This window comes from Melospiza georgiana, chromosome Z, assembly GCF_028018845.1.
Source record: "Melospiza georgiana isolate bMelGeo1 chromosome Z, bMelGeo1.pri, whole genome shotgun sequence".
NCBI lineage: Eukaryota > Metazoa > Chordata > Aves > Passeriformes > Passerellidae > Melospiza > Melospiza georgiana.
In genome coordinates this window covers 25,233,013-25,247,388 of record NC_080465.1, presented here as the reverse complement: position 1 = coordinate 25,247,388, position 14,376 = coordinate 25,233,013, and the positions used below count along the sequence as shown (strand labels likewise).

At 38.4% G+C, this 14,376-nt stretch overlaps 1 protein-coding gene across 9 annotated transcripts in view; it reads right to left on the bottom strand.

The window, feature by feature from the left end:
• SHC3 (SHC adaptor protein 3) overlaps positions 1-14,376 on the bottom strand; it is a 56,123-nt gene that overhangs the window by 22,414 nt on the left and 19,333 nt on the right. For 8 of the 9 annotated variants that reach the window (XM_058043302.1, XM_058043303.1, XM_058043305.1 and 5 more), the window contains 2 exons: positions 3,754-3,817; positions 968-1,087 (listed from right to left, as the gene is read on the bottom strand). In XM_058043302.1, the coding sequence (XP_057899285.1) occupies positions 968-1,087; positions 3,754-3,817 (184 nt within the window). The remainder of the gene's footprint in view (positions 1-967; positions 1,088-3,753; positions 3,818-14,376) is intronic. The other variant, XM_058043301.1, reaches the window with a different exon arrangement.

The window sequence follows — 14,376 nt, the reverse complement described above, 5'->3', positions numbered from 1 at the left end:
GAGTAATTGTCCTTATGAATAGCACTGCTGTTCATATTCCATAGTAAGGCTACAGACTACTGCAGCCAGTCAGGGCCCTGCTCCCCCAGTCCCAGTGCTCACTGCAGAGAATTGTGATGCTTTCTAAATAAGGATAAGAATGAAGATATACGAATGAAAACATAGTAACGAACAGCAAGCTTTTTAATAAATGGTATATATATTCTTTCTTACTTTCTAACCCTGAGGCCCCGAAGGCATCAGTAGGAATTTTACTTCTTTACTCTCTGTATCTGGGCAGAAAGTTGCATGCCCTAATGCAATATGTGGCTCACAGCAAATAGCACAGCAGTGGCTACGCATGTCTGTCTGCTTCCTTTTTATATATACCCTGAGCAAGGATTTTTCTCATCTCATACATGATTCACAAACCACTGCAGTGATTCCCCAAAGTCTGTCTGTACCTTCAGCACAGTGAAGAAGAAGAAATGAGCTACTTTAAAAAGGCTGCCTTGTCTCTCTAAAAGACTGGCCTTTCACTGCACTGCAAAATCCCTGAGGCTGTATTTTTGGCAGCACCTCAGGAACAGTTTGCCCTTTAAGACTCTAAATGGGAAGAAAACAACAAAATTGGGGACACACATTCAGTATTTTAGTTGTTGCTCCAAGCACACCCCTTTTATGACTCTGAAAGTTTGTAATTTTATTCAATAAGAACTCCCACAACCATATAATGGTATTTCACATCACAGGTCTTTTAAGAGCAAAACCAATCTGCCTGAAACATGGCAAGAAGAAAATAATTTATCAAAGCTGTGTTGAATAGTGAAATAAACTGACTTCCACTATGATTATATTTTGAGTTCATTCATTTTATGACATTATTGAGGAATAATTTTGAGCAACCGAGTACTTGGCAGACAGCAAATAATTGTGCAGCAGGCTGTTCATCAAAAGCCTCACAAGTTAATACAGAAGTTATACTCACCTGCTTTGTATCTGGATTCATTAGATTTAAGCTGCTGGTGGAGATATTCAACATTATGCTCATTCCTGCAAACTGAAGATTGCTCTTTCCCAAGATGCTAGAAAGGACTTTGCTTGGTGGCTGTGAGGAGGGGGGGAAAAAGCAGATTTTTGTTCTTTGATTTTTTTTTTTGAATGACCTTCATTGTATGCAGGGTTAGTGGTGATCTTAAAAGCTTCTAAAAAGTTTATGACTTTTCAAAGATCATTAATTTGCAACAGCTGTTTTCCTCTGGAAATTATTTCTCATTTATACTACTACTACTTCTACTACAACTACTACTACTACTACTAATAATAATAATAATAAGTAATAATAATAATGATAGTAGCCAAACAGTTCTTCATATACTCTTCACCAAAAAGAAAAAAATAGGGGTTTTGTGAGACAGCACCAGTGTCATCATCACCAAGGGACCAAGTAAGCAGATGAAGATGAATGCCTTCAGTCAGTATCTTAAAACAAAAATGCGCTTGTTCTATAAAAATAGCTTCAACTCTTGAAATTTACTGTCTGCTCTACATCTACTGACTGTTCTACCCCCTTGCCTCATGGAAAGTGGGACTCCAGTGATATTGATGGAAGGCTCACAAAATGGGATACAGAGAATTATGGACTGGATTACCTCTAAAGGTCCCTTCTAACCCCTAACCATTCTATGACTTTTCTTGTAGACTTAAGAGTAGGTTAAAGCCAGATATAGACAAATAAAACCTCTTTATGCTGGGGTAAAATATGCATATAAACATTATCAGAGAATAAGTATATGAATGTAACACAGGGGATGTAATAGTATTGATAACTTTTATAGGCATTTCACCAGCTCTTAGGAGGTTTTGCAGCAATAGAAATTATGCTGTCAAAGCAAAATTCATAAACTTCTCACCTTTGAGAGCTATGGGGAACCACATAGCTGCGTGAGAGCAGCCACATTCAAGTAACCACAGCCTGTAAAAAACAAGGCTGCCCAGCAGTCACAGACCAAGCCCTTTAACTTGCTTTACTGGCACTGGTGATTATTCGTGCTGGTCATTAGTATATAAACACAAAATGACTGGAGACAGTGCTCTTCTGCCACTATTTTTGCACTTGTCCTAAGCTGCCTGCAAGTTTAGATGGTTTTGTTCCTAGCAGTCTGGATACATTTGAGCTTCTGCAGTCCTGAAAGTTTACATATATTTAATTAATTCTTCTTTCCCTTCTGTTTAACTGATTAAAAATACACTACGTACATACTGCTCCTATGTAACATGTGCTGCACTATTTCAATCCTGTCATGTTACAGAGCTAGTACTTCATTAAATTCTCTTTTGAACAAACTCTTTTGAGTATCTCTGTATCTCCTCTTTCCTTAATCCTTCATGATTCCTGAGTCATGCCTAAGGATTACCAACCCTGTGTTGGTGCAGGTAAAGTGTGAAAATGTGGCTTCAGGAAGTACATGTCACCTTAACCAAATTGATATGCCGCTAGTGGGAGAAACATGATGAATGTGCAGACCCGCAAAAGACACATGTCTTTGATATTTATCTGAAATTCTGTTGCTCTTTTCAACAACTTATAAGCAACTTTACTTTTACATCTGTAATACAGCAAGGTGTCTCACTAGTTGCTTGGAACTCTGTTTAACTTATTTTTTCACCTGCATTTTGTGTCATTATGCTTTCCAAGAAGAAAGATACTTTTGTCTTTACTTTCAAATTTAAAATGAAACACCAGAGAACTATGAAATGCCAATGAGATAAACTTGGTGGAGGTGAAACTATAGCCTAATTTCTGACACAATTTCCAATCACACTGTGACACATGTCACATACGACTGATTTTACCAGGGTATGATTCTCTATTGCAAACAAGTGGCATTTCATGGTATTCCTTTCTGCTGAGATTCTGCCTAGATGGTGGAGCAGCTGGGGAAGCAGGCAGACCTTTTCCTTCACCTGCACATTCTCCTCCTCTGCCCCAGAACACACACAAGGGCTATAATTAACTACTTTCTATGCTTCTTCCCTTGGAGATAGCACCACATCCCAGCTTTGCTCACAGGTCTCCGGAAGAGACTGTTGAGAGCCATCAGTGCAGGAGCTGAGCCAAGGCTTCCTTCTCTTCCTGTATGAAGATTCTAACTCCCAGCACACAAATAAAAATAAGAGCAAGGTAGTAATGATGTCAGGTACACGCTGGACTCACCATCAGCACTGGACACTGAGCATCAGCCACAGGTGTTTATGGAAAAAGCAGAGGGAACAAAGGATCACCTCATATGCTCTTTCCATTTACAGAAATCAGTGATAACCAAACTCTAAATGTCATCAGTATATCTATCTTTCAAGAACAAATCTAGTCACTTTCAAAACTATGTATGTTTTGGACTTCTGCAGTATCTTCCAGCACCTATTTTCATAATTTACTCATGCATTTTATGGAAAGGCATCCCATTTGTTGGTTTTAACTCTTCCACCTGCAATCTACATAAGAAAGAAAGTAAAAGGAGGAGGTTTCTATGGAAGAAACATAAAGGCACAATCTTCATCCTAGATGTACTTATATTTCCAGATGCGTACAAAAGCAGATCCTGACCAAAAGGCCAAGTGACAACATACAGTGAGTAAAAACAGCCAATACTCTAAATGATTAATCAACTGCAATTCTCAAAGCTGCCTTAAAGTCACCTGCCGGCTGTGCCTGGTCTCCACTGTGCTGTACAGAGAAAATACAGTCAACTGCACTACAAGAAAAAAAAATACCTTTCGTTTCTTGAAGGCTCTTTTGGCACCAGGCATGGCTTCACAAACACGACTGATTGCTTCCCTGAAGAGACAGAAAAAAGCTTTATGGCAAAAGAATGTGTGGGTTTCTTCATTACTTGATTGCTTGAAATGCACTGGAGAGAACAGTTTCAACTATATTTCTGTGCACAAGTGAAGATAGTTAGCAGGTCAGTTAGCTTTCCTCTAAAAAAGAGAATGTTTCCTCACACTACTAAAAAGACCTTTTCTCACTGTAAATTAGAATATTGCTCATAATACCATCCTTCCGGTCTCACTTTTGTACATTTGTTAACACCTTCTTTAAAAAAAATGTTTCTTTTAGTGTGAGAGTTAGAAAGCATTATTTTTCTTACTACTATATTATGCACTTTTCCAGTCAGAGCAAAACCACCAGGATTTAGACAGTATCAGAACCCTTGGTAATATGGACATTCTATACAGTACATGGGATGTACATTTTAATTTATACTATTTCAATACAGTCTGAGTAGTTTATTAGTGGCCTTACATTTATATTACAGGGAATATAATTGACTGAAACAATATTTTATTTCGGTTTTTTAACATTGCTTCATTCTTCCCATCACACTCAGGCTGACTGAAAGAAATGCATGTCCAACATGGATTTGAATCTTTAACCTTTCATAGAAGAGTAACTCTACATCACAAAAGCTCTTGAAACCATACGCTCCAAACAAATCTTACAGTTCCTTCCAGTATTCAGCAATTTATAATCTGAATGGTTAATCTGGTCAGTGTTTAGAATTTGCTCCTGTACACACACAGGCCTTCCCTCTGACCACTAGGTACAAGACTTTAATAGGCTCATCCCACTGCAAGACAGAATGGTTTCACAGAAGCGAGCAAAGGTGATTCCCAACCTTGTTTAACTATTTCTTATATGTATTGAGACTAACAGCAGATTATATTTAGAGCCAAAACCATGCAAATAACAAATATTTTAAGCAAAAACCCCCAAAACTCAAAAGCAAACCAACCAACCAACCAAACCAGAAAACAAAAGAATGGGAAACAATGAACTACAAGATAAAGAACAGCCAAAATAATCAAAACCTTTGAAACATCCTCTAGATAAAGGCATAATTGATATTAACTTTATGCCATGTGCTGTCTATACCAACTCTGCAGAGGATCAACAAGTGAGTCAGGAGAACAATGCCATACACATATATCAGCATTCAACTTGTAATGGCTTAGCAAGCATGACAGATTATATCAGGTGGCAATCAGTAACTGATCTATAGTCATGCCTTGTGCGCTTTTAGCTTGGACCCAGTTCAAAGTTGGAATCACCTGGAAGAATCACATTTTATTGGTTTGGGGAGATGGGTGGTTGGGGGAATGAACCTTAAAGCAGGTTTACAGTCCTGCCATTCTGAAGAAGTGTGAGATTTATAGTGAGAGATGGTTAAAAAATCTTTCAAGCACACTATCTTTTCTTCAGGTCTAGAGGAGAGGTGGTTTATTCAGTATCTTGTTCTATGCCTTTTTTTCCTCCACTTACATCTGTTTATCTAATAAAATTGCCTCCCACTACAAACCTTGCCTTGCATATATACTCAGACCATTATAGCTACAATACACCATTTCATGGTTCAGCACCTGTATTTAGCTCCCACCTTCATCACATTTTTTTACTCCAAACAAGTGTTTTAGTTAAAGTAATGACTAGATTTTCTTACAGGCCAAGTAAAAAGCAGTTGGTTTAAAAGAACATGTCTGATGCATCTTGGAAACAAAGCACAGCAAGCATCAGACAGTGATCACCATAATACTGAGACAAGGATAACTCCTGAAAATGTAACCAGGGAAAAGTAAATATACACCTCTCAAAAGAAAAATTCACTAAAAATGCTTTTCTTTTACTCATGAAAAACAAGCAGACATCATCTTTTGCAGAGTCATCCTCACTGGCTACTGAGCTAAAACTTGTGGTTTCCCATCTCTCTCTTCTGCTGAAGCAAATCCTTTGGAGGTAATAGAATGGGAAGTTCAGGCCAGTGGCAGTCTCCAGCCCACTTCAGCCTTTCAGACCTGTGCCTCTTGCTTCACCAGGTGTGTCTTAGTTTCCCAGGCATTTTGACTGCAAGCTGCTCTCACAGAGACATCACCAACACTTGTCACCTCTTTGTCTATTCCAGTGGTTCAGCTGGTACAGTGAGATGCCTTGTAGGTTTTGCCTCTTGCAGAAAGGACTTGGATTTCTCAGATATGTGCTTGAGGGATTAGTTATTAAATTAGTCTATCATTTCCTTTCTCTTCCTATTTGCCCACATCATCTTCTCTTTGTAGTGGCAGCACAGAACTTAGAGAAAGACAAGGGGATTTTTAGGCCACTGCACCCAACAAAAAAATGTGTGCAACCTTGTTTTTCTTCTAGGACAGGGTTGGGTATTGTAGCAGTACCTCTCCTGCCAGCTCCTGGTAATCAGACATTAATTGTGTTACTCAATAGATTCATCTGATTCAAGGACCTTGTTCATCAAGACTGCCACTTGAGATAGGAATGGAAATAACTAGGTGAAAAAGCTGAAACCCAGGGCGAGGCTGCACAAGGCAGCCTTGACTACTCCTTGCACGCCCTATCTTGGCAGAGCAGAGAAGACTTTAAAAAAACCTCTAATAAACAAAGAAAACCAACCAATCAACCAAAAAAAACCCCAACCCAACCAAAACCCCCCCATAAACAAAAAAAAAAAAACCCAACCGGGCTACACGTCCTCTCATTCCATAAAAAAAGCACAATTCAGTTTCCTGCTATCTGTCTTCCTTTTGGTAAAATATCTTGGTTTTACAGAACTCAGTGTTCCCAAAGGCTATGGGAAGACTGGGAGTCTTTGGGTTTTGAACCTCTGTGAATACTAAATCTATTCAAGCAATTGCAGGCTTCAAGTTAACAATGCTTTTAGTGAAAATGCTGGGAACTTCAGAAAACATATTCATAGAGCAATTCTGTGTAATCAAGGTCAGAGTGTCCTGGCAGCAACTCTTTGCATGCCTGCAACAGAAGGCACAGTACTTTTCCTGTGTGGGAGTAAAGGAGTCTAAAAGCAGTATTTGAAGAAAATAAGAAGAATAAGGACGACTAAACATCTGTCACTGCACTAAATATGCATTTTATCCAAGGGCCACCAAGACACTTACAGGAATCCAGCACCTTTTCTATGATAAGAGGCAGAGAGAATTGGGATTCCTCAGCCTTGAGAAATGAAGGCTTTAGGGTGAACTAACAGCTGTCTTCCAGCAGCTGAAGGGAGCCTACAAGAAAGGTGAAGAGAGACTTTCTACAAGAGCATTTAGTGACAAGACGATGGGAATGGCTTCAAACTGAAAAGGTAGGTTGAGACAAGATATTAGGAGGAAATTCTCCACTGTGAAGGATGTGATGCACTGGAACAGGTTTTCCAGCAAAACTGTGGGTGCCCCAGCCCTGGAAGTGTTTAGGACCAGGTTGCATGGGGCTGCGAGCAACCCGGTCCGGTGACAGGTATCCCTGCCCATGCCAGGGGATTGGAACTGAATGGTCTTTGCAGTCCCCTCCAACCCAAACCATTCTATGATTCTGTGACAGTTCTCCAACCAGGTAGCCAGATTGCCTAGTGGTGTTGAAAGGATGGCCTGAAGACTTCTTTTCAGCTTGCACTGCTAGGAAGGATGGGGTAGATGTAACCATTTTTTTTTTAGCAAATCAAATTTGGAAATGCCTCGGCAGCACAAACACCTGATAGACAAATCAAGCCCAGGAACAGGTATTGCCACCAGGCTGAGCATGCCATCACCTGACTTGTGCATGGAAACCCTTGCCTAAGGAAGGCAAAACCAAAAGTTCTGTATAAATCTGCATATATACCTGGCTAGATATTGCACATTTTGGGAAAGCTGGATGTGATTACATTTGTTTCCTTTCTAATAGGAAAATTATTTGACATAGACAGATATCACACCTTTCTAAGCCACATCCTGCTTCATTAGCTAGGCTCAGATAAAAATCAGTGTAGAGTTATGCTGATCTCTTGTAAAATTAGTTATTGTGCTGTCTGCAGTAAGGACCACATGCTGAGTTCCAAATCTGCCCAAGAGTATTTTCTGCTTTGCAGATGGTCATACGGTGGAGTCATTTTCTTGGCACAAAACATGTTGCGTATTTTGAATATAATTTCAGCATTCAAGTGCATTCAGTAAAAAATCACTGATATTAATTTTCTGAGATTGACCTATACTGCTTTAAAGTGGCTTGACATCTGAGAAAGAGGACATTTTACATTGCCATTTAGTTCCATTAATAAGGCTAATGCCCTGGTGTCGTTCATAGCTTTAGTGATATTTTATTCTGTTATACAAAGTGGTCCACTCAGGAAGTTCAAATGTGTTCCTCTATGAAACATCATCACATGAAAATACTCTTCATTTTTTGTTTGTGCTGTTCCTGTTCTTAATTAATGTTATTTAATTGATTAAACCCCAGAATTCTGGAACTCAAATTTCAAGGAAATTACATACACATAGAAAAAACACAGATTTTCTCAGCATATTTGAAAAAAGTAAAACCATCTCAAATAATGAGATGAGAAAATGTGACTAAATTTTAGTATGAAATGTTTTGTTTCAAAATATTTAAAACCTACTAATACTCTATTTTAAAGATATTCTAGTGTCCTGTAATTCCCAAGTTTACTTCTCCCCACCTCAAAAGTTTAGAACTTCACAGGTTGAAAATCAGACAGCAAAAGACTGACTTTTTAAATGGAAGAACTGTTCAGAAGGTTCACAGTTATTTCTTAACAGTACTAAGTTCCTGTCAATTTTAATCGTTACCAAATACTGTACCAGTATTTGCTGAGGAGAAACAAAGTCTGTAGTAAATTTTAAAATAACTTGCTTCTGAAAAATAATAATAATAAAAAAAGAAACAGAGACCAAAAATACATTTTTAGAAGTCTGTTTAATAATTGAAATACTTTTTGTTCATTTGCAAAACAGGCAAAATGAGCATGCGCCGTCTGAAGTAGCACAGGGGACATTGACAACCTCCAAAGACTAAACCAGTGTTTGACAGCAGATTGACCGTGTCTGGAGGATGCAAGGCTGAAGAAGTGGCTAAGGAGAATGAATCAACAGTATGGAAAGAAAGGGGAGGCTAACTGTGACGAAGATGCCCCTACTGCCACACATCCAGAGTACCATGCAGCAGCACCCCTGAGGGGAAATCCCCACAGAAACTGGAGCAGAGACCAAACGATGTCATTTGTTACCATCCTGACCAAAGTGAAGCCTGTCTTCATGGAAAACCTGGAAGAAAACTTTTGTGGAATAAGGCAACATCAAGCAGATGTATTGTGCAAGCTGGTGCCACTTGTAGAGCATGGAGACGACTCTTCTTTTTCTTTTTGTCATGTACCCATTCTGTTTCTTCACATGGAGTTTTCTCACATGTAGAAAATCTAAAAGCAGAAAATGAAAGGAAGCTGGCCAACTTAATTGTTGCTTTACTGAATAAATTTATACACTCAGGTGGTTGGCTTTGAATACCACATGTCATTAGATACGCAGTATCAATCTATCTAATGATAGTTACTCTTATACTCCTGCATCTTCAGTGTGAGACTTCCATTAATCTCCTAAGAGAAACCAATGCAGTTTGAAGGACTCTTTTGATTTCACTGGCAAATAAACTCTTTATCTATTGGTACGCTCAGTGCTCTGTTCTCAGTATTTACAGATGACCTAACTTTTTAAGGAATATTTGACACAACTTCTTTAAAATTTATACCTTCTTCCATAACATGCAAGTAAGTTTCAGAAAACCCAGTCTCATTCATCAGGAACATAGAAATCTACCTGATCTTGATGATTTGTTCTAACACAACAGTTCTGAACAATGGTCTTATTTAAGAAATGAACAAGAGTGAAACTTGTTTATCCTACTGGCACACCTTAACTATATCTCTTAACTCTGCATGCCTACAGAGCTTTGATGAACATAAAGTAAGGGTACATGAAACCTTGGTTTTGAATGTACAGCTACAAAACCTTCCTTATAGACAGCCCTCTAACTGTCAAGAATATAGTCAATGACACCAAAAGCATCTAAAAAAAGGTACTTTAAGGTACTTAAAGGTACTCAGTCCCTTAGCATCTTTTATGGCCTTCAGGCTTTTTTCCACTCAGCCTGGTCTCTAGCTACTTATCATAGTCCTGGTCAGGGAAATAGAGAGAGAAATTAAAATTGTTTTCTGTTGCTTAATCAGGATCATAGTAATCTCCAAACTGGGCTGAGCCTCAGTTCATTTACTAAAGTATTTTCTCTCAAAGAGTAGATATTAGCAGGTATTTCAAAGGCAGACACAGGAAACTTCACAGAAGTAGAGTGAAAAAATTTAGTCTAACAATATTTTTCTCCAATGCCTGACTTCATGTCCAAAGCAGGACTTTGGAGAGGTATCTTACAAAAGCTCTGGTAAGACAGATGACACTTTATAAATATCTGGGCTGTGTTTGCCAAAAAGGACTGTTCAGTGTTGATGAACTGTCTGGTGTGACTGGACATATCATGTGAACAACAGACAAATTCCTCATGCCACCAATTATTTGTTTAATCCAGCTGCCAGGTGCTGTTAGCAGAACTTGAGAGTGTTTTGGTTTCCAGATTTCTGTTAGTTGTCAACTTTGTACTGTAATTTGCATTTAAAATGTGTTAAGACCACTCTGCTTCAGGTCATGCTTCTGCAGACCCATGTGGAGTCACCATCTTTCTGAAAATTCAGGATACAGTGATATCTGTAACTGCTTCCCTGACTATTTGGATTCCAACTTTCTACCTTCCCCATCCTCCAAGAGCCTCTTTGTTTTCTTAAAAAGGCACATGGACTGGGAGAGCTCAGTTAATTGCTCTCATTCTGGCTTTGCATTACCATGTATTAGTAAAATTATTCCAAATATTAGGTAACAATTTCCAAATACTACCACATTGAAAAGGAAAGATTCCAGTCTTAGGCATACAAAAACATATTCTACCACATGTCTGTGCTAATAACAACTTAACTAGCAATTGTAAATTATTCTCAATCTATCAGGCACTATAGCTGTCATTGTCCCACTCAGAGGTATGCTGTATGAATTACAAGGATGTCTCCATCCACTTTTGAGACTCCTGCTTCCTGGTGAACCAAGCAGCAGCCAGCACCTCATGCTTCCCACAGCTTTGACTCCCAAGTAGCTCTGTCCACCTCTTCCTGTAACTGCAAATGGTCTGTGTGTCCTGCCATCTCCTAACACCACCCCACAGACAGAGCTCTTGTGGAAGAAGGCAGAGATAAAACACACTCACCTTTAAGCATGACAGCATGTTAAGGAAGACACTGAATACAGAATTCACTGCAGATAACAGATTACCTATCAGCCTTCAAGAATCACAGGAGACACATTCTTGCTTTTCAATGTCTTCCACCCTTTCTTTCAGTGATGCTTGCTGACAATTTCTGCAAACAACACAGATCCAGGTGAAACACTACATCAACTAAACTGTTTCATATTGTTTAGCATTGGACTCAAACACAACTCTAACATTTGGATTTCTACCATCTCTTCTCCAGGGATATTGGCATAAATGGATTTGGTTTAATAATTTTATGAATAAAGTTCAAGCCTCAAATTTGGAGAGGAATATTTTTCAAGCTGTTCATCCCAACAGAGTTAATGTAGTTACTGAGATCAGAGTTTGGATTTGGGTCCACTGCTGATGTGAGGTATTTCCGTCCTCTGACCTACTGCTATTAAAACAACATGCAATGTAATATTTTACTCAGCATGGGGAGGTGTGACTTCATGATGCTGCATGCCATAAATGGATTTTGTTTCATTAAATGCCAGTGAACATGCATCCTTGTAGTTCAGACTCAAATGTACAACAAACAGTGCATGCAACATCTAATTCAAACCAGTGCATAAGTCACTCATGCACACAACACAAAAGTGAGGACACATTATTCTACTTTAATTGCTTTAACAATAAGCAAACAAACATATTACATGAACTGCAAACACTGCACATATTGCAAAAGAATTTTACCTGATTGGTAAGATTTTTTTTTTACAAAAAGCCTGAAGGCATAAAGAGCCTGGCCACAGAAGCTTAAGAGTGGCCCCTTTCTATGACGATGATGGTAGGTTTCAGATGAACTTTAACCACTTGCCACCCGTGGTTAGCTCAGTAGTCTTGTCTGCTGTTCCTCCACTACGTTGAAAATTAAATGCTTTTGTCTTGCTGCCCAAGAAAGTCATCTTGACTTCACATGTGTTACAAGAATTATCACTGGGTAATCAAAGATGCAACACGTGAATTCAGCTGGCTCTCATTTATCATTATGGGTAATGACTGACCGTTGTCTGGCGCATCCTCTTATTTGCTCAAAGATTCACATGACATTACATTCATTAAAGGAAATAATAAATACAATACAACTGATTAATACTACTCTGGTTCTTCTATTTCCCCTGTAAAGAATGAATCTTGAGACTTGAGAATATATGTAATGATAAAGGCAAAAAGTTGTTAGAAATTTTACATAACTGCTCATTTTTCCTTCAACTCAAAATTAGGGCAGTAAGGTGCCACCAAAGTTATTAAGATCTGATGAACAGTATGCCAAGTGATGTGTTTGCTCACTGCTCTCACATGAAGATAAATGTATTGCTGCAAGTTTTAACATTATATTGTACAAAAAATGAAAAGGCAAAACTAATACTAGTTACAGGATAGGATAGGTAAGACAGCATTAGATGGCACAAGTCAATATTTTACAGGACTGTAATAAGGAAGGAAAGGCTGCTGACCAAAGTATTTACTCTGGGGCTTTGATGCAGTTCGTGAAATTGAAGCCAAAGTTCTTCATTTGTCAGATACGTCCATGCATGCACACTGATGTATATACTTTCCTAATGCATTATAACAGCTGTGATTTCAAAGCCATTCCAATTATCTACACAACCTTTTCACATGAATTTCTTACCTCTAATTCACCAGATAAGTGGAAATCTCAGTCCAATTTTTAAGTAATTTCTAAGTGCTCACTCAACAATTTAAGTGCCATTTTCAAGCACTAATTCATTTAATCACAGGGTTGTCTGTGACTGGGACTAACAGTTTGTCTCAAATAACACCAGGAGTTTTCAAGCAGAGCAGGAGACTACATGTCTTACCCTCCCATTATTGGGCCCCACAATTTTTTTCTTCTAAGAACTGATGCTGCTTATTTAACTTGTGGGGTTTTACTCATCCTCAAAGCTGACAGAGACATAAAGTGACAAATGCAATAACTTGAAGGCAGAAAACAGGCAAATTTAGGATTCCTAATAACTGACTTCCTGTGTTTAAGCTCTGCAACATGGAGAAAAACTAAGGTTAACAAAGGAGGCAGGGACAGGCATGTGATGCAGTGCTAGAAAGGGAGTAAGTGCTTTCTATGTGTCAAACATGATGCCTACTTATTAGGAAGAAATGCATCCAGGCTTTCACAATGAATCAAGTAGCTTGATTAATTTTTTCTACTTTTTTTAATACTGCATAATGCCAGAAGTCATATCAGTCCAAGACAGATCACTTTCTTCTATAACTGGTTTTGAAAGGTCTCGAAAAAATAACAGATCCAACAGGTGTGATACATGCAGTAGGATCAATTTATAAAGTTGTGGTCAGAAAGGGACCGCAGCTGCTGTGACATCTGTTTCTCTGGAGAGAGGAAATAGCACAGAGGGGTTTACACAGAGAAGCTTTTACTTCAGCTGTGGACCCTGGCTCCTTGGCTGATGCAGTCACAGCTAACACTACAGACCTAAGCCTTGGCCACACCACATCAGGAGCCATCAGGCTACCAGGACAGGCTTTTTTGACTGATGGCAAGCTGCAGAGAAATCAGCAATGGACATACCTAAAAGTATATGTATGATGTAGTAGACATAAATGTAACTTTCAGGTGCTTTTATTTTATTTGCAATCAAAGGGCTGCACAGACGATTTGGTACCAGGTGCCTTCTTAAGAGGGAACTGGTGCCTGTAATATCAGAACATCAGTCTTATTAATTCAGTACATACCTTGAAGCCTATGACATGTTTCTTAAAACACACCAGAAAATTAACGCATGTGTTAATTCTGGCAATTCCTTAATATTTTCTTCATAAAAAAGAGGTTTTTATGTGAAATGCTACAGAGCAAAGCATGTGAGCACTGAAAACACAGGACATGATGAGGAGATTTCTAGAGCCAGATGAATTAAAGAAATGCAGATTAAAATCCTAGGTCCCGACTCGAAAGCCTAAAAATTTTAGATCAGGAACTACATTACAAAAATGATGGGATTTCATTGTTTAATGATAAATAGAAAACCATAAATGCAAAATAAAAAGTGAGCCAGAAAGATATGGCTTCCTGCTTGAAAAAAAAATATTCTAGATATAATTAGAGGAAGGTGAAATAACAAAATTATTTCATGTAGTGATATATGCTATAACTTCAACAGAAAAAAATAAAATTCCAAGTTTGTTTCACAGTAGAAGCCAATAAACTTTTTTATTGGAGGAAC